The sequence below is a fragment of the Suillus fuscotomentosus genome, assembly GCF_016647785.1.
Source record: "Suillus fuscotomentosus strain FC203 chromosome Unknown F5891scaffold_2, whole genome shotgun sequence".
NCBI lineage: Eukaryota > Fungi > Basidiomycota > Agaricomycetes > Boletales > Suillaceae > Suillus > Suillus fuscotomentosus.
Genome location: NW_024539514.1, coordinates 684,375 through 704,093, shown reverse-complemented (window position 1 = coordinate 704,093; position 19,719 = coordinate 684,375). Strand labels below are relative to the sequence as shown.

The 19,719-nt window shown below is 47.3% G+C and overlaps 8 protein-coding genes across 8 annotated transcripts; 3 read left to right on the top strand and 5 right to left on the bottom strand.

Moving 5' to 3' along the window:
- Positions 1–603: 603 nt before the first annotated feature.
- Positions 604–1,318, bottom strand: F5891DRAFT_938791 (uncharacterized protein; the record flags this gene model as incomplete). The annotated part of the gene is made up of 3 exons (XM_041374193.1): positions 604–804; positions 860–982; positions 1,034–1,318. 3 exons carry the CDS (start codon positions 1,316–1,318, stop codon positions 604–606), a joined length of 609 nt encoding a protein of 202 aa, XP_041233282.1.
- A 1,980-nt stretch (positions 1,319–3,298) lies between these two features.
- F5891DRAFT_939444 (uncharacterized protein) lies at positions 3,299–4,018 on the bottom strand (the record flags this gene model as incomplete). Its single annotated transcript, XM_041374223.1, has 2 exons — positions 3,299–3,422; positions 3,474–4,018. Coding segments are annotated over 2 exons (669 nt in total), but the record flags the coding sequence as incomplete, so codon positions are not given.
- Positions 4,019–4,384: 366 nt separating this feature from the next.
- F5891DRAFT_1124569 (uncharacterized protein) lies at positions 4,385–10,466 on the bottom strand (the record flags this gene model as incomplete). The annotated part of the gene is made up of 22 exons (XM_041363902.1): positions 4,385–4,498; positions 4,548–4,639; positions 4,664–4,688; positions 4,728–5,189; positions 5,786–5,805; positions 6,000–6,030; positions 6,256–6,510; positions 6,664–6,684; positions 6,738–6,899; positions 6,949–7,151; positions 7,376–7,440; positions 7,553–7,757; positions 7,830–7,958; positions 8,011–8,314; positions 8,364–8,580; positions 8,635–9,050; positions 9,106–9,240; positions 9,334–9,405; positions 9,492–9,686; positions 9,737–9,825; positions 9,876–10,364; positions 10,436–10,466. The coding sequence occupies 22 exons, from the start codon at positions 10,464–10,466 to the stop codon at positions 4,385–4,387; spliced, it is 3,732 nt and encodes a 1,243-aa protein (XP_041233280.1).
- A 155-nt stretch (positions 10,467–10,621) lies between these two features.
- Positions 10,622–11,440, top strand: F5891DRAFT_938938 (uncharacterized protein; the record flags this gene model as incomplete). Its single annotated transcript, XM_041374201.1, has 3 exons — positions 10,622–10,801; positions 10,852–10,989; positions 11,015–11,440. 3 exons carry the CDS (start codon positions 10,622–10,624, stop codon positions 11,438–11,440), a joined length of 744 nt encoding a protein of 247 aa, XP_041233279.1.
- A 527-nt stretch (positions 11,441–11,967) lies between these two features.
- On the top strand, positions 11,968–14,118 carry F5891DRAFT_210453 (Leo1-like protein-domain-containing protein). The gene is made up of 4 exons (XM_041370915.1): positions 11,968–12,348; positions 12,403–12,586; positions 12,642–12,836; positions 12,894–14,118. The coding sequence occupies exons 1-4, from the start codon at positions 12,083–12,085 to the stop codon at positions 13,878–13,880; spliced, it is 1,632 nt and encodes a 543-aa protein (XP_041233278.1). The 5' UTR covers positions 11,968–12,082; the 3' UTR covers positions 13,881–14,118.
- On the bottom strand, positions 13,963–16,042 carry F5891DRAFT_939159 (spinocerebellar ataxia type 10 protein domain-containing protein; the record flags this gene model as incomplete). The annotated part of the gene is made up of 10 exons (XM_041374214.1): positions 13,963–14,108; positions 14,166–14,414; positions 14,498–14,868; positions 14,922–14,987; positions 15,037–15,153; positions 15,209–15,295; positions 15,359–15,479; positions 15,539–15,609; positions 15,667–15,846; positions 15,897–16,042. 10 exons carry the CDS (start codon positions 16,040–16,042, stop codon positions 13,963–13,965), a joined length of 1,554 nt encoding a protein of 517 aa, XP_041233277.1.
- A 57-nt stretch (positions 16,043–16,099) lies between these two features.
- F5891DRAFT_996625 (uncharacterized protein) lies at positions 16,100–18,453 on the top strand. The gene is made up of 5 exons (XM_041378389.1): positions 16,100–16,469; positions 16,528–16,804; positions 16,858–16,963; positions 17,012–17,229; positions 17,283–18,453. The coding sequence occupies exons 1-5, from the start codon at positions 16,202–16,204 to the stop codon at positions 18,271–18,273; spliced, it is 1,860 nt and encodes a 619-aa protein (XP_041233276.1). The 5' UTR covers positions 16,100–16,201; the 3' UTR covers positions 18,274–18,453.
- Positions 18,454–18,833: 380 nt separating this feature from the next.
- F5891DRAFT_938786 (uncharacterized protein) lies at positions 18,834–19,274 on the bottom strand (the record flags this gene model as incomplete). Its single annotated transcript, XM_041374192.1, has 1 exon — positions 18,834–19,274. The coding sequence occupies one exon, from the start codon at positions 19,272–19,274 to the stop codon at positions 18,834–18,836; it is 441 nt and encodes a 146-aa protein (XP_041233275.1).
- Positions 19,275–19,719: the final 445 nt, after the last annotated feature.

The window sequence follows — 19,719 nt, the reverse complement described above, 5'->3', positions numbered from 1 at the left end:
TATTCGATGTTTCTCGTCGCTTGAAAAGTTAAAACAGCGACACATGATGTACATGATACGCACCATATATAAATATCCTGTGACTCATACGTGCACGTGGTACCGAAATATTGACTCAGTTCTACTCTTCGGCGAGAGAATCAAGCACACAAATTTGTAGTATAGTCCTGTTGTGCAGGGTATATGAATCGATGTAGAAGGCTAGTACTAGTATTGTCCTATCGTTTTGAAGTCATTTGAATAGCTATCGAAATAGTTACAAAGCAGCAAGAAAAGACAGAATAAAGCCTATAGCGGAATTGTCACACTATACAGCAAACGGCACGGTGAGCGAGTAAGAACGAAACCTGAAAGCCCGGCGTTAAAAAGATATAAGTCTAACGGCAATGAGAGGCTCGCGCAAAGCGTATCTAAAACGTGAAACTCCATAAACGACCAGCACATTTTGATCAAAGAGCAAAAGGCACATAGAGAAATGGAGCGAATACCAAAGACTCGAACGGAACAGGCAAGAGCATGGTATCATCCAGATGGCACCCAGGCTATTCACCGCATACTATGCATTGTAATTGGCGAGATCTTTACCTCTGAATAGCTGTGGGTCTATGCGGAAGGCGGAGCTGGAGTTTGAAGGCGCCGGAGTTGAATGTCACCTAGTGCAGTGCGTAGACGTAACTGAGGCTGCCAACTGCCCTTAGAGATGTGGTGCAGGGACACCAAGATGAGGTCGTCCATTCTGATGTAGCGTGTTCCAACCCTCCACCTGCGGTCTGCCTCCATCTCCATACGTTCCTTTTCCTTCTCCTGGAATCAATGTGAGATCGATTTACAGACGATACACAAGGATCGTGAAACATACTTCGATGAATCGTTTTACGCAGTTTGCGATATTTTTAGCCAATTTAGCTCTGGTGATAGGACCTTTCGGACTTTTGAAGTCCATCGTGGGGATCTGCTTGGTCCATGCACGATACCCGGGCCACTAAAGGCGTGAATGTGAGGAAACAGTAGAGCCAGGGAAGAATTAGCATACCTGAAGCCGGATAGACACAGAGGGCCCGCAGTTCTCGAACATGTTGTCATCTTTATCGAGAAGATCTTTCATCTTAGCTTTCAGGGCGTCATCGAGTGGTATGCCCCACTGGTCAGGATGCGCTGTCTTAAAGATGATGGGCTCCTTAAGATCGGCTTTCTCGATGTAGCGCACACGATCTGCCTCAGTATATGGTTGATATATCGACTGAGGAATGTAGATGGTGGTGCCTGTGACGGTAATCGCTTGATCGCGAATAGCTTTCCATTTTACGACATGTTCCATTGGTTGAGGCGCGTCTTCCTGTATTCATCTATCTTTTAACAACATGTACATCAATCGGATCAATTGCTACGAACCTCATCGTCGTCGTAAGCCTGCAAAAAAGACCCCTCGTCAGAGCTACCCATGGCAGCGGGCGAATGAGGTGACATTGGTGAGGGAATAGGAGATAGGCCTTTCGGCTTCTGACACATCGATTGTCAATGATTAGTGTGATTGGTTCATCGAGACATACCGAAGGTGAGAATGTAGCATACTGAGTATTTGAAGGAGATAATGGGGTTCCTAGGGGTGCATGGACGTGAAGGTGACCATCTGCCCAAGAATAAGGAGTCTGGGGCATCATCGACCCTGCTGAAGCCGTTGAAGAATCAGATATCGATAACCGGGGCGCAAGAGCTTTTGTATCAATGCGAGGAAGCCCATTCCTATTAGCATCTTGAAGGAGTGAAGGGAACGGTTCATGGAACCCGGGCTGTAGCTGGCCAGAATATTCAACATAACGTGGATAGTTATAATCCATTTGACCCATTTGCTGTATGCTGGTGGTGAGCGAAGCGACAAGCATACAAAAAGATACACACAGGAGTAAGAGGGTACGAAGCTCTTGATATTTGTTGTTGCTGCTGTCCCTCAAAACCCAAACTTCCCCATACATCATTTTCAATGAAGACGCTGGCGAAGCCATTGTATGAGGGTGTATCAGTCATGGGTGGATGATGTCAAGAAAGATAGGGTTCCCCCGTTGAGAGCTCCATTTATATGACATAGAATGGGTAAATAATACAGCTAGTTGCTGTGCTGAGCCAAGGGGGGGTGGCTGATTTTGCGGCCGGGGCGCCCATTCCAAAGAGATTGTCGGGATAACGAAATTTGTCTAGTGGATCGTAGTCAGTGAAACGGGGCCTATACCAATACCACTAAGCAGTACAATTGCAAGTATACTGATCATGGAGTCAGGTTATATTATACTATGGGGGAACATAGAGGTGAGATTAAATTCCGCGATCACCTTAAGCGCGCTGGCGAGGCGTAGTTTCCAAACGAAACGTCCACACAGAAATGGGCAAGCTTCGATAAACGGCCAAGTGACAGTAGCATTCCAGATAGGTCCAAGTGACCAAGTCACGGAACATCTAGGAACGGAACCAGGCCATGGCTGAGCGCTGCGGGAAGATCACCGAAATAAGTTTGTTTGTCACAACAAATGGCAGCATGGCTAGAGAACCGCCCCGTGGCGTGAATGAGATTTACTCTCTCCAGTATAGTCGCTGGTGCTTGATAGCACAGCATTTTGAACTGCCTCTGCCACATGTCAATGCCCCAAATAACCAGCTCGTGCCAATTGAATGATTCGTCTTGTTTGGGAGATTGGGAGTAAAGATGGACGTATTGATGATATTGAACATGTATCAACGTTCGAAAGTGTGCAGACACGTACTACTACACGGCAAACCCACCATTTTGTAAATCTGGTGTCAAAAATAGAAATTATATATCCAATATCTCACACGCATCATCCATAGGGTTTTCGCGCGACATACCACGTAAATCATAAATATATATGCGATTATGTTCAAAAATATTTGATTGCCCGGTCTCTGTGCGACTTCTGTAGGATATAAATTAATTATTTAGGTGATATCTGTCCTAAGATAAGATGTTCGTATCTATGGAAATTGTCAGTTTAATGGTCGCCCGCAGATGTAAATGAGGTGTATTGATTGAGACATACAGATTATGTTTTCACCTGCATATCTGAGGCAGCATGTCCAAGTAGGTATGAATGACGAATGTCATGATACATCCGCTATACATGGCGGATATCTCTCTCGGTGATCGGCCAGTAATGCACCACGGTGGTACTCAGACTCGTATACAAAACACGACGAGACACCATGCATTCAACGAAAGTAGACAATTTATATAATGATTAATTGATTATAATTAAATGAGGACTACGAATGAATGAGCGCGCAAACTTTACCATAACAACTTTTTCTGAATTGTTTCCTGCCATACAGGCTGTGAACCTTTCACAAGAGATAGAGCCTTGCGGCGACCAGGGAACTCCTGCAGGTCGAGCTGGAGAAACTCGACCATTGCCCTATTCATTAGTCAGTAAGGTGAATAAACGGTGTACAGAGATATCACGTACTTGCGGTACGCATCTTCATACCCAGCAGTCTGACCTCCTGATTGCTCACGCGCACTTTTGCGAAGCTGCTCCAGCATTGCATCAACATAGTTCCAAAATTTTTGTTTGTTCCATTTTTTGAAGCCACCGTCGAGTCCAAAGCCAGATGTCGCACAATCAGGAGTACCAAAAGACTCGTCAGGGATTTCATTCGCATCCGCATCTGTAAAGGGACCTTCGATTGCAGTTGGATCAGCCTGGCGGTCCTCTTCGTCAACCAGATTGTTGGTGACTGCCGCTGCGGTGGAGCTCGCATCATGGCTGGTAGGATCGTTGAGGCTTTCATAGGCACCAGAGCGTTCTTCTTGATCCGCAGATCCCTGGCCTGGGTGATACTCCGAAAATTCATCCGCCAACTGAACCATATCAACATTGAGCGTTTTCTCAATATGCTCTACAAGATCTTGATGGAGCGAGGGGATGAGGTAGGGGGAGAAGGCTTCCTTGAGGGTGAGCTTTTCATGATCACAAACACCGATCAGGAAGATGCGAAGACAACGGCGCTGTCTCAAATTCAGTAAAAACAATCTGGATGCCTGAAGAAACCCACCAAAAATGCAAATCTAGTCCAATGCGAGGAGTCAACCTCCATGCCACTATGTATAAGTGGTTTGAGGGCATCCATGATACTCAATCTCTTGCTGACTGACATGGTAAGCTGCGGATAGAATGATCGCTGTGAACACTTTCTATCTTCATTCATTGAGAAAATACGTACTGTGCTTTTGATTTGGCCACGGATGGTTGACAAAAGCCGTGTGACCAATCTGCCGAGTTGTGAGCGCAACTCAGCGTCTTCAAAGAGTCCCTCAGCGATCTTGAAAAGATCATTGTGCGCTTGGATAAACTCCTGCGGTATGAACAATGAGCATTTAAGGCAATAAGAAGTAAATCCGAACTACCATCACATGTTGATGCGTATCAGTGATATAAGCAGTCAGGTTTGGAGATAGCATACATGCGGTAAGGCGGCTCTTCAGTGCACTCTGCAAATAGTCAGTTATGGAATAGATGAGAACAATCAATCAGTCGCACCTCGAAATCCTTAGAAGTCAGTAGTTTCTCGAGTTCTTGTAAAGTATTTATTTCGATCCCTTCTTCTCGTTCAAGCTGACCAGCCCTTAATTCTAGAAGCATGACGAACAAATCACCATTCTTGGTGAAATTAAGATGAAACTTAATCAAAATAATAAAGGAAGGTAGAATAGATCGTACCTCGATAAATGCCAGCAACTTCTTCAAAGGTATTCCACGTTCAGTAGCAAGCTGTTGTGCATATGTTTTGAGTCGCTTGGTGCGTCTTGGAGTGAGACAGGCTGCATTGGTGCTGGAATCCCTCCGACGCCGAACGCCTGCGCTAATAGGCGCATTGAGATCAGACGATCCACTTGGAGAACCTGGGCGTGAAGGACCGGTCAGAACAATTGAGGCATCTGGAAGAGGATTCAAAGACTGTGATTGAGAGCCTGAGCTGGTAGGCTGCCTGCGAACAACAGGAGCAGAGTGGGTTGAGAGTCCCGCGTCAGACCCAAGCAGTGAGCGAGCACGATGTCTACCATCCCGGGGTGGGGCCAAGCCCTGCACTCGTGGTCCAGGACCGATGCTATTTGCTCTCTGGGAGCCCCCAGATGTTGAGCGAAGTGGAAAGCGATTGAGCATCATCTTGGGAGGTCCTTCCTTGAGTTCTCAGTGAACACCCGGTGAACACGTTCAAGTTGCGCTTCAACATTTCCAACAAAACTTCCCACGCACATGAGCTAAGTTCAGCCACAATTCAAGTACTCAGAGTCGAGCGATGATCTGGATTATGCTATTAAAAATGTGCATTCCTACTACTGATAAAAGCGTGACGCACAGATTGGTGCCTGGCGGATGATTAGCTGCGGGACATTAATCGCTGTCAGGACCTGAGGAGTCTGCTTGGTCTGTTTTCTGTCAATAAATGCTTGCAAACCACTACAATTCGACAGTGAGCAGAAAGCTCAATATCTATTGGATCTGCCGTGAGCTTCTTCAGGGATACCTGGAGGATTCCGCGGGTCGGGGCTGACCCATCCACTCGGGGTTTGTTAGACATGTTGACTTTGAAGGTAGAGATAGATCAGTTAGACCGCTGTGTCATTGTAGTAAGAGTGAAGCTTACCTTCGTATTGAAAGTATATCATGTCCTCGTCGGCAGCTTGGGTGAGCTTCGGGGATACCTGGAGGATTCCGCGGGTCGGGGCTGACCCATCCACTCGGGGTTTGTTAGACATGTTGACTTCGAACTTAACCAAAGGTGTGCAATGTGCGACTGACCATGTCATCAAATCAAAAATGATATTAAAAATCACTAGGGGTGAAAATATTGACGAGAAGTGTCATAAGGTTGGGGGAAATGATAAGGATGTAACTGATGTGAGTTAGCTTCGAAGGCTGTAGAATACAGGGGATTATGCGCGGGTACTTGAATGGGTGGAGCAGGGTGGGTTAGAGATGAAAACTGACTATGGCCGGAAGATATTGAAAAGGAAGGCACCTGAGATGCCCAATGAGACATTTCTGGGGGTGGCGCAAACCCTGGCGGCGGGAGACGCCATTGGTGTACTGAGGATTGAGGGAATGATGAACTTGAATGACCAGGTGCTTGAGGGGGATTGGGGAGATGTGCAGTGTATTGCTGAGCGGCAGGTTGATGAAAATGAGGATGCGGTTGAAGGGGGCGGTGCAGAATATCTGGGGCATTTGACATGGATGCCTCGACAGGCTGCTGCTGCTTCGTCGAATTCGTAGACTTCACTTGCTTCCTGGATGTGGTCTTGGGCTGTTTCTTAGCTGCGCAATCAAATGCAGGACGGACACCATCGTCATCTTGGGGCACGCTCACTGCCTCGCCTCCGAGCTTTTTCGCCAGCCTCTTTCCCTGCATTTGTCTCACAGCAGCTCTTCGGACAGCTCCAGGATCTGAAACGCGCAATGGTGTCTCGGAGAGGGATTCCGGGAGAAGAGAACAGAGATGCTGGTAGTTATGGATGGAGAACATGTTAAGGAGATACTGTGGCGATATTTGGTGTTTCACGACACTTGCTGTTCGGTCAGTTTGGGTCCGCTCTTGCCACAGATGCTTGGTAGTTAACTCTGTGCATTTTGCATCGAGACAATTGTGCTGAACATTGGCGATACATATGATATCCTAAAATGCGACTTGAATTGAATGCAACAAAAATAAGACGTAGTAAGGCTCACCGTTCCTGACACAATGAGTTCCTCGTCAGTGAGGAGGAGACATGGCAGATGGAGCAAAGGGTGGCGTGCAGGCATGAAGGAAAATGTCTGAAGAGCAACAAATGCGACAGAGTGCCCAGGCGCTGTTGCAATTAATATCTCACGGATGCGTCCAATACGAGTCTGTTTGATAGTAAGTAAACTAGAAGTGACATAGTGGGGAAAGACGCACCTTCTCAAGCGCGTCTCGAAATATGACATGCCCACCCAATTGCGAAGTTTCATGCTCACTAGTCACTACCGAAGTTCCCTGGTAGTACTCGGAAGAAGGAGGACTTTTGAGACCGTTCTTCTTGAATATGTCTGCGCAGCGCGTCGCTTGCCACAGAACGGCTTCGTGCTTAGACTGGTCAGTCACTATAATTCTCCCTGTGCCTATCATAGCACTGTCAGTCTGTGAATGAATTGCAGGATTTGCCATACCTGGATCAGCTAGTTTTTGGTCAGGAATTCCAAGCAGACGAGCTTGTTCAGGATGGTGTTCAAGGTAGGTGAGAACCTGTGGGCCACCATGAACCCATCGTTCTGTATGGGTGTCATACCAATAACCGCCAGTAGCGATGTGCTTGGCAGTGTCGTTGCGAACAAATGTCATGCACGTGTCGCGACTTGGAGCTCGTCGATTGTTGTAAATGCATGTAAGACGGAATACATGATTAAACGACTCATAACGCTCAGTCGAAAAAATAATAGCAGGTCCAAAACGTCGAATGTAAGCTGGGAGGTGAACTAAAAAATGGAATTTCGGTTTGCTGATCAAGATACTGGGTGCGCACTGCGCAGTCACATTGAGAAAATCGCTTATCGTTCGAGCTAGCTTTGCCAAGTAGTGTTCGGTGTTGTCGATTTTCGTATGCCAAATGAGAACGACTAACTCTCCAATTAAGGTCCATCCATCAAGAACACTTTTCGGAACGAGATCGTAGACGACAAACGGCATAACTTGCGCGAGACTCTTGAAGTGCTTTCCGATTAAGCCTCCTTTATAGTGGCAAATGTAGTCGGCATTCAGGGATGGCGCATTCAGGCCATCTCTATCCAGTGAGTCGAGACGTGTCTGAAAACGAGTGAGTAGTTTAGCTTTCTCGAGCACAAACGCAGTCTGTCCCCAAAAGTATTTCACAACGCCGAGTAGAACCGTGTGAAGGATCTCAGTAGGAGTATCCATGTGAACATTTATATCTATGTACCAGTGTGAATTCAACAACCCGCATCAAAATCTGAGAACGCTCACTATTCATCCCTAGAAGGGGATTGATTGCGTCCCGGTGTGTCCTACCTTGCAATATATCCAAAAGCTCTTCCTCCAGCTTTGCACGAACTTCAGATTCCGGTAATGCTGGCTGTCCTACATCTCGTTTTCGTAGCTTCTTGCCCATTTCAACAAGCGTATTGATGATGGAAGATGAAGTAGAGTCCCGGATTCCAGTGGTTGATACGGCGGCCACAACCTTCCCTGTGGCTCCTGAACATAATGCGGTCTCGAACTGCTTGAGGACCTGTGATGTCGTTTCTTCGGGTGTTCGGGGTGTTCCTTCCTGTCTCACTCTTAAGATCAATCTATAGTGTTCATATTGAATAACACACCGTAAAAAGACTAACATATCCAGCCTCAGACTCTTTGTATTCCTTTGTCCCGCCAACATGACAAGTCCTGCAAAAGTAATTACAATTCAGCCCTGCGTGGCTGCATTCCTCGGCCTGCATTGGATTGTCCCCTGCAAGAAATAAACCTTCAGGAACGAGCATGACCTCCTCGTCAAATTTGCAGTCCCACGCAAAGATTCCTGAGTCTGCGGCTGCGCTAATCAATGCTTGAGTTGACTAAATGTGGGCAGCATAGCAGCATAGAACGCACCTGATAGACTCCTTCATCGCATGCATCAATTCCATCGGCGCAGCGTGTGGTGATGATGTTACGAATCGAACACAAAACTCTTTCTCCAGCATCTCACGTGGTAGGTTAGCATTCGACATGTAAATCGCGTGATGTTTATTCCACTGCTTTGAAACATTTCCGGAAACGTCGTCCATGAATATAATGAGAGGGACTGAATAGACCATCCGGCCCTTTGACTTTTCGCGTAGAGGATGTGGTGTGAGCTTCAGGTATTTTTCAGATGACACTAGGATTATGCTAAGTAGAGTCGCCTGTAGCTCAAACATGTACTTACTGGTAACCCCGCATGCAAGCTTGTCCACGAGATCCTCAAAGGAATGTCTGAAGTTTGAAACCGGAACGATCTCTTGTTCATCACTGACGATGAAACCGGCCTATTCAACCTGTCAGTATCTGTCATGATATCTACGAGACAGAGTTAGTACATACGTCTGTGTATTGTACCGCACGGCCCATAGCATATGTTTTGTTCTCCTGGCACGAATCCTGTGAGTCCCTGCCATTCACTGGTGCATACGAGGCAGTGAAGAAGCGTTCTGGGACAAAAAAGCCTCCTGAGCATTCCTGCAGAAGTTCGTTGACGAAATATATTTTGCCGTCCACACGAGCCGCCGGAGGTGACGGCAGTTCTAGCAGCATCTTCTGTCCATTGAAAACCTGCGACATTCCATCTCCTCCATCCTCTGGATAATCTTGCATGGAAAAGCGGGTGAGTGGATTCGCGTAGTCCTAAATGACATGGTTAGCATAGGATAGTCTGAGCGCCTGTAGTTTACCTTTGCAATTGCATGCCAAATATCGTTGATGTAAAAAACGTTGCCGGACGCTGAAGTTACTTTCCGCATTGGATTGCCGACAAGTTCACAGATGTGCTCGTTTGACTCCTTGACAGCCTTGAGAGACGGGACATCATGGGCACCCAGCTCCTTGGCCCAGCTGAGTACGGCTTTCTTCTGCACATCCGAAAATGGTAGTCGTGCAGAGCTAAACAATAACGCAGTCAAGAAGTGCTTTGGAAGCACAATGAGCATCCTCGAATCCTGTCAGAATATACACTTACCGCCTTCGACAACCAAGGATAGTAGGCGTCGCCCGGATTAACTTTCATATTTGCCTTTGTCTTCATACTAGAATCCACAGGAATTTCGTCTATGATTGCGTCAATAGCACGAATGAACACAGTAATGCTAAAAACTTACCCAGTAGTTCAATGCCAAAATAATCGTCATCTTGCATTCCAATCTCGTCTTCGAGAGCAGCTATGGGCGTTGCGATGATCTTATCGCCCTCGAGTAGCGAAGCTTCAAGTTCGTTGAAAAGCTCTCGCCCACCACCGATCTCGTATACATGGTGGTCTAATGCAATGTCCCACAGCGTAGACAGCGGCATTTCTTCTTCGACAGGTGCAGAGATAGATGTTGTCGGTTTGTTGTAAGCGTCGTCGTGACAGTCAGCAACCATGTCAGAGGCGTCCGAGTCAATATCGGATTCACAGTCGGTCGTCTGTGTGGGTCGTCGAGATTCTGGAGGGAAGGGGTTTTTGGACACCGATATTCTCCCAGAACGCTTCATTAATAGGTGTCGGATATGCACGGCAGTGTTGCAGTGACTTTGGATATGTCTGCGCATCATCGTCCGCAATTTACCCTTGAGCTGAGGGCAGACTGTGCAGACGACAGAAGTCCGCGCTGGATTACAGTATTGTAAAACTATAAATACAAGAATTTTTAATAACTCAATGACTCTTAAAAGTACTCACCTGTCCCATCAACAAGTTGTGATTCACCCATATTGATATTGACAGCGCTGGCTGCTGGTCGAGACTCGCCAAAATGATAAGTCCAATTGATCACGTGTCTGCTTCGAGTCACAGTTGTGACGGTCACCAAACGTTCAACATTCACTCAACACTCAACGACCAATCAACCTGCAAATTGTCGATAATATGGATCAGTGCCATTTTCCAACCACCTGTACTAATACTGCACCATCCTACACAGTTCAAACTTCAACGTTCTACCCACCGATCCGCACGCGGAATACAGAAGATGTGTTGTTGCAACCTTTGTGCATCGGAATATGTTTTTCAGGTGATCTTCCGAGACACCTTATTCGCGGTGTCGTTGTACTTCTCCTTCCTTCCCCTTCGAAATAATTCCTGATAAACCTTTTTAGCCAATCCAAATATCAGTTTCAATCGCAGAGGAGTATAGACCATATATGACTCCTGTCGTGGAAGCTCTCACTTTGGATGGATATCCCTATTCCGAATGTTCCTCGACTTTTGACGATGTAAGTGGGCAACTTTCTCATGTCGGGATCAATCTAAAAATTCTAGGCCCTTGATTCGAGCGAAAAGGGACACGAACTATCTTACAACAATGTCGATGTCGATATACCCATACCGTTCCTCCCGTTGCCGTCGAAATTCAATCCCGTGGATTCCTTTCATTGGTTGCAGCTGTCAGAGAAGATTCAGCATTGGCTGGTCACCATACCGGCAGCGTCGCAGCATTGGACATGGGGCCGTGATGCATTCTGGCTGGCCTTTGTAGGTGCTTGCCCAGATTTTCCACGCGGCCAGTGGCCAATGTGGGACCCAAGGATTCCCCTCGAGGGACAGTTCATTGAACATTGGCTTGACGCTGACAATTTGGGTGGAGATCAAATTGGGGAAAACTTACTAGATCACATATGGACCGAGTTCTGTGCTCACGCGATGCTTTTTCACCCCGACCCTTTGGTATCAGTTGGTTCGGAATAAATATTTCATCGTGTTTAACTTGTCGCGTTATATAGTGTAGATTTACTGGCGCTGTGGTTCAACTTGACAATATTGTTATTTGATACTTTGGTTAATGTGACTTGTTGTTTTGACTTGCCCAGCTGAATCCTGGCACGTGTACTTTGAGTCTTTGACCGTTGCGAATATTTTATGAGTGTTTTCATGCGCAGTTATTATGAATATATCGTGAATACGTCGTAAATTCGTGAGGCTTACATCCAATAGACGTGCAGCTCGAGATATCATCCTTACAAGTGGGATTACATCCGACTGATGACCCAAAACTGACGTGTTGATGATCTCCAAATGAGCTAATCATGATATTAGTACGATTTCTTAGTAACATTTTTCTCGCGACACTGAAATGACACTTAGAAAGTGATGCGAGATGATATATTTTGATTTTGTACGAAATTGGCTCAGAATACCCAAGCTTTATGTCTGACGTACACCCGAGTTATCCTTTTTGCACTATATTCGGATTACAAATTACAGGGTTTGCCGTGTACATAGCAGTGCACGCGATTTCCTTTTTGAGAACAAGTTTCTGTGGGGCTCGTTGAACTCACGCTCGAAGGGAGGGATTAGTACTTGGTCTAACAAGTCAAACCCAAACCTAGTATGTCATCTCTCGCTGGTGCCCTGTACCAGCCCGCAAGCTACAGTCATGGTTTCTCTACCGGACTACCACCTGCAAACCCAGGAGGATTCAATGACCGGGATGTGGACATGAAACCTCCGAGCACTGACGTTCTTCCGAAGGAGGAAGAGGACACTGCGGCAATTTCGGGGGTGCTTGACGACGGAGCACATGAGGAAGAAATGGAAGACCTCTTTGGAAACGAAGCAGACGAAAAACACGATGCCGCAGATACGAAATCAGACAGGTGAATACACTATGTTCGAGGACTCTTTGACGAGTACAACTGCTATCATCCTAGTGCTCCTGCCGTTACCCCTGCCGAATCAGGATTTGAGTCAGACGATCTCTCACAAACGGAGAAAGAGCATCGACAAGCACTAGAATATCTGGAACCTGAAGAGCCAGGTATCGTTGTGGAACAAGTCCGGGAGGCTGATGTGCGCATTCCCAATATTCCCGTTCCAAAGAGCTCAGACGGCGATGTATGTAATATTGTCTCATTATTATTTCTGTATGCTGAAGGCCATATTTCCATAGCACTGGGTAATTAGGATGCCAACCTTTGTAAAAATGGACTCAAAGCCTTTTCATCCGGACACATACATTGGCCCAGAGCACGACGAGGATGATGGCCACCACAATGAGAATATCCGTGAGAAGAGCATGTCTATTAAGCTCAAAGTCGAAAACACTGTACGTTGGCGATGGACAAAAGATGAATTTGGCCAAGATGTAAGTGATGTAAACTCAAATCCCACAAGCCTCTGACGCCTAACCTCCTTATCACAGAAAAGACAATCAAATAGTCGCGTGATCCGTTGGTCCGACGGCTCTCTCAGCCTGAGACTAGGAAAGGAGCTGTTTGATATTACGAAGACTGTTGACACATCTGGTGGTATCGTACGCCAATCGTTGGGAGGTACTCAGTCGTCGCAACCATCACAGAGCCAGCCAGCATCACAAGGTCTGCTTTCTAGCTCAAGATCTCAAGGTTTAACATATCTTGTCGCACAACACAAACGGTCAGAGGTACTGCAAGCCGAAGCTGTAGTCACAGGGTATATGACACTGCGACCGACGGGCATGCAATCCGAAACACATCGTATGCTGGTGCGTGCGGTGGGTCAGAAACATAACAAGGTGGCTCGATTACGTATGGCCCCTGATCCAACCATGGACCCCGAGCGCGAGAAGATGGAATTAATGAAGCAATCGGCTCGAAAATCCAAAAAGAAAATCGACGACACTGGATTTGGCGTACGTAAAAAGAGGTATGGCCAATCGAGGAAAAGGCAGGGACGCGATATCTGGTCAGAAGACGAAGAAGAACCAGAATATGAGGGTTCAGAAGATGATGATGATTTGGGTGCCTCCAAACGTAAAGCAGATGAACAAAAGAAAAGGGGTCCCGGCGAATATCAGGAGGACGATTTCGTGGTTGCGGATGAGTCAGATGACGATGCGGAGTTTGATGGTGAGGCTGGGTCCAGGAAGAAACGGAAACGTCGAGAGCAGGAGGAGGAGGATCCTCTGGACCAGCTTGATGCTAAAATTATTCAACGCCAGCAAGATGACCGGAAACGGAAACACCATGACATCGGGATCGATGGGGGCACAACAGAAACTGCGGAAGATGGCGCAGAAGCAGGTGAAGATGATGGTGACCAAGACATGGATATCGAAAGCGAGGAAGAGGAAGAGGAGCATAGGGTTCGGAAAGCCGGGTCTGGCGCACGGAAAAAGAGAACGATGGCGCTTGACGATGACGAAGAATAATCTTGTGGCCACCTATCTTCATTCATTGTTGTTCTATGTAGAATTACACATGGTCTGATGCTTTGACAGCTGTTGGTCGTATCTATCTCAACGTAGCTCCGACTTTCTCGCGCAACGTGCCCTCCTCATCCCAATATCCCGATGGTTGAATGCTGTTCACTTCATCCTGATTTTCCTTGTTGCTGTCCAACAGGTTCCGAAGTGCTAATATAGCATGTTCCCGAAGGTCTAGAAATTCAGCGTCATGAAGTCTCGTACACTCTCACAGACGAAAGTTTGACATACACGGGTTGCGTTCGTCCACAACACACATATTCATAATAACAGGAATGCCCCCGCATACCCTAATGCGGTCCTGGAATGTCTTATCTCGATGGCAAAGCACCCCGACTAAACGCACAAGATCGCGTTTCAAATACGAGAATCCATTGGCTCCTGCGACAGACGATGGGATGCTTTGATCTGTCGCAGGATTCAAGACGGGCTTGCCAAAGTAAATGCGTGGAAGAAACGCGTCAAGAAGCCGCAAGAGTTCTGGATAAACATGGTCAGGTGATATGTTCTGATCTAGCTTGACAGCCTAGACTTGCCTATAATGCTCTCGGCGGTGCACTGACCGTCAGTTGAGCAGGCATCTCGAAAGATCGCTCGTAATTCTACAGCGGATGGATCCATAGTCCGTCGGTCCTCGGATAGTAATGAGATTTTGACGATACATTGAGTTGCTAATACGAGTGCCTCGCATGATTTTGGCAATAATAAATCAAGTTCTTGCAGGTGTTCAATGGAACTATCCAAATTTGGCTCCAAATTGATGGGATTGATAGCTCGCTTGATAGCTGACTGAGAATATGACGAGAGCGAGAGGAAAATTTCCGACAGCATAGGGCACATATCGCAGTGTACAGGACAGGTTTGAGACGATTGTAGGTATGAGTCGAGGAGTTTCAGAAGAGTAGTTTGGTGCTGCGCGATTACCTCCCCTTCACTGCCTCAGAGCATGAGTACTTTGTCTGCGTGAAATAAGAGTATTCCACGTACACAGACAATGAGCTGTACAGATCTGGTGCAAAGCCGCCGTCAAATAAGTGGGCGAACAAATGATACCTATCAAAGAGAGTCGTTATGGAGTTTTACAACACACAGTTACAGTTACCCATAGTCAAACGCTTTTGCGCCGTCGGTGGATTCCTCCGCGTCGTACAATAGGACCATGCGGTCCAAAAGCGTTATGCATATTCGGGCTCCTCCGCGTGACTTCGTGAGTAAAGAACTGGATGCAAAAGGAACCGGTCAAGGGTTAACAGAGTAACCGAAACGTTACGTACCGACGCTCTGTACTATCGTGAATGCAATTTACCATAAGTACCAGAAGTGATAGGATAGTCTTATGGTCAGGGGAGCCGAGCAAGCGACTGGATTTGTTCCAAAGAAACAAGTCAACTCCTGTAGCTCAGCAAGTAGCTGTGGTGGCTTACATGAGAATAGCCCGTTCCTCAGGCAGAGTGAGATAAGTACTCCAAAGGCGGGATGTGAGATCCTCGTTAGTAGTAACAATGTTCGAGAGTGCTTGAACGGCCATCCTAGTAGCCGGAAAAGCTGTAGATGAAAGGCACCCTATTTGAATTGACATGTGTGTTGCAAGATGGGTGACTCACAATCCGTAAGTTGAAACGCAGACCAGGAGCTGTACAAAAGCAGAACACGGCGAAGAGCTGGCTCGACTCCACTTGAAACTCGCCGGGCCGTTAGGATATCAGTACCAACTAACATGTTTTAGACTCACAATGCATTCTGCTGGTTCACTGCAACGCCTGCGACAATATTCCTAGTAAATCTGGCGACGCTTATTATGAGGACGCGCAACTCTGCGACATCTGCATCTGCTGAAGGATACCCAGCAAGGAAATCCCACAACTGTTGGAGGGACAGCCATATCGAAGGGTTTTCGGACCCCATACGAATCCTGATTTCTATTTATTTCGAATTCATATGGAAGGTGGCTTACGGTCTCACCTCAGCTCCCCGCTCCTTGCAAGATCATCAGCGATCGTATCAAGTACCCTTGTTAGAGATGGGACACTGTCCTTGCCGTTCTTGCTGAGAAAACCAGCACAGATCTCGCAAAAGCGGACGTTGAGCGAATTTTGGTCGGAGCCCATCTGGATGAGGAACAAGCTTTGTTGAAGGGTGGAGTGGCGGTGATCACAAGTGATTCCGCGACACTCAGCCGACTACCGATAGCGCCTGAGCCGCGGCGCTCGTGCACGCTGCCGCATCTTACATTACGCGCTCATGGGCTCCTCTCGAAAGCCCACAGTATGTTAAACGGCTATCATATCCGACTTGAATTGTACAGAAAGATTATTGATGATTCACTGTCGCATCCTGACACTGTCGACACTTTCACGCCGAAGGCTTTATTTCAAAGCTTACCGTCACATCGCCCCAAATCAACTATCAGGAGGAACGCTTTATTCAACTCAGCTCACAAGGATTACAGATTTGGTCCAATAAGACTCGACTGGATTGATTTTGAGGGTTCGAATTCTGCTATGTATGCTGGTAAAGAGAAACAAGCAGGGCGAGGTGCGAGTAATCATATATTGTACGAACAAGAGTTCAAGCCGTCTGTTTGATGTCTCAGGCCCCTCTACAGCAGAGTTTATCCCTAATAGGACAACGAAGTCTGGCTCGACAAATTTGCCCGAGGGCACAGTTCACGTATACCGCCAATGTAGCGAACGGCGACATAACGGTGTGGACGAGTCTAATGAACCCTCTGCCGCAAGTGCAAGCGAGACCGTCCCAGAAGATGGCCCCATGCTTGGTGTATTAGCAGTTCCTGCGTGGATGACACCTTCAGACTTTCTCGCTTTCGTGGCACCCGCTGCGGAGGGTATGGCTCATCTTCGCCTCATTCGGTGTGCACTTACATCCAATTATTCACATCCTGAGGCTTATAGTATATTTTAAGAGATTCCCTTCCGAATCGCTCTATCGCTATTATCAAGTTCCGGCAGGCCGATCAAGCCCTTGAATTTGCAGAAGCATACAACGGTAAACCATTCAATTCTATGGACGCAAGTGGTTCAACGCTTCTCTTAGCTTGACACTGAGTGTTATCACAGGCCGAGACGTGTCATATTGTGCGTGTCCTATCTGTCGAGATAGAATCAGACACATCAGTTTCCTTCGCTACTGCTGCGCGTTTGCCTCAGTCGGTTTACGAACTCCCGACCTGTCCTGTATGTCTGGAAAGGATGGATTCGGGTGTCACTGGTCTCATCACAGTCCCTTGCTCGCATACATTCCATTGCATGTGTCTTAGTAAATGGGGCGACAGCCGGTATGCTGCAGTTCATGGCAGTTCCTCATTTAGTGACTTATGATTGTCACCAGATGTCCCGTTTGTCGATATTCGCAAACACTTCTTTCCTCACATCCCACGTCGTCAACCTCGCGTTCACGACCCATCCCATTTGCAAATGCTGCCACCACCTCTCTTTCTACGTGCGCCGACTGTTCCTCCACCGCGAACTTGTGGATCTGTCTGATATGTGGCAATATCGGCTGCGGGCGCTATGGCCGTGCTCATGCACACGCACATTACGAAAAGACAACTCATCTCTATGCTCTCGAGCTTGAAACACAACGCGTATGGGATTATGCGGGCGATGGTTATGTTCATCGTCTCATTCAGAACAAAGCGGATGGTAAACTCGTCGAGCTTCCTTCCGCTGCGTCCTCGATGGGTGTCAACTCCCGGGATGACGGCACGTTAGGTCCAAGCCACGCAGACTCTCTCAGTGCTGAGAAGATCGAGGCGATTGGAATTGAGTATTCCTATCTGCTCACATCGCAGTTGGATTCGCAGCGATTATTTTACGAGGAACAGACAACTGAACTGAAGACACAGGTGGAAGAGCTGCGAAACATGGTAGAAAAGCTGAGTCTAGACCTAGCAAAGGACAAGACTGAAGCGAAGGAACGCGAAGCACAATGTCATCGAGAAGAGGAAGAAAGATTAAACGAGGTTTACAAGGATAAGATCAAGGCAGAGAAGAAAGCGGAACGCATCGCAGAAATCGCAAGGAAGTTTGAAAAAGAATTGAAGGAAGAGAAGGCCGTTAGTGAGGGACTTTTGAAGAATCTAACCAAAATGAAGGAGACAAACGCACAATCGGAGGTGCAGCGTCAAGAATACCAGGCTAAGATCGATGATCTTCAGGATCAGGTCAGAGATGTGATGTTCTTCTTAGAAGCTCGGGCGAAGATCGAGCAGGAGGACGGTGCGAGTGCTGAAGCGGCAGGAGGCACTGTTGAATTGCCACCTGCCTCCAGCGCGAGTAGTGGCACGGGGAATAGAAAAAGGAAGACAAAGAAGGGCTGATGACTCATTGGGTTGGTACTGGTGCTGTACGACTCTCGGCCGACTCATACTCCGCAGCACATATACTAGGCGTATGACTCCTTTTTGATATCGACCCAGCCAATATCTTTATAATGTTACTCAATACTGCCTATTTGCTCCACAGCATGGCACATACGAAGGCGCTGTTAACTTCACAGGATGACATGTGAGATACTGTCGCACTACACTCGCCCGCCGAGATAAGAGTGAGTGACGGAGGATCTCGTGTCACTCGTGCAAACTATCGTGAGGAATGAGAGCAGGTTGAACTAGGCGTTGGCGTAATGCAGAGTGATGAGGGTCTGTGCTGGAAGAAGCTGCAGTGGCATCCACTATGTCAGCTTTATCAGAGTCTTTCACGAGCTTCTCGTTCCTCGATAGTATGCGCGGAGCATGTTCTGTTTTCGTGTTTGATTGGCGAGAGTCCCATATCATGAACAGTATAATTTCTGCAAGGGCAACAACGAGAGCAACAGATGTTGCGAACAAAACTCTCTGCATAGACATGTATGAGTATCAGATAACACCCAGCGGATTATTCATACCCATTCAAGGCGCAGGCCCGTACGTTCACTTGCCCACCATGTTGCAAAACCGGTTCCTGCAACGCTGAGGACGCCATTAACGATCGTAGATACTGCCTTCTTGTCATTTGCTGCCTGCCGGCGCTCTGTTTCTGGGTCCTTTGCTACGTATGCTGGAAACTTCTTTTCTGGTGATGTTCGCGTGCCAGCAAGCAGAGAGACCATGGAATAAGACTGAGGATCCAGCGAAGAGCTCTGCAGTGTTTTGAGACCTGCTGGTGAGCGAGACCATTGGGATATCTTGAGGAGAATGTAGTACGGAATGACAGTGCTTGATGGTGTTATGAAGGCTGACAATTCGACAGCCAGGTCGTCGGGTAAAATAGTCGGAAGAGCATTTAGAACTTCTAGAAGATGATCCTCTAGAGATATGTCTAATTCATGTGTTCGGTTCATGCCTACGTTCAACGTTGTGGGCAAAATATCCCAGAATGTCAGAGATTTGGCCAGCCTGGATGGGACAACTTGAGTTACTGGGACCGGAGTTCGAACCTCACGACGTTTTCCAATGCTAGTCAAATATTGGCTAGTCATCCCACTGACTTGAACGCGCCCGCTGCTGCCCAACGTTCAACCATCAATTCCACCTCAACTCTAGCCGCTCATCCACCGCTTGTCTAGGACCTTTCCTACCCACTGCCCTTTTTTTTCGTGCCCGGACCTCGATGTTGCAACATCTTGAAGGCTCTTCGACAGTCACCTGTTGCTCAACCGCCCCTCCCAAACTCGCAGCGACTTGATTACCGCTGCTACGTTTCCAAAGACTATCATCTCCTGGATATTTTCTTCGTGCCATCCCTGATAGATCTCACTATCGAGGTTCATCCTGCCAGCTTTCCCG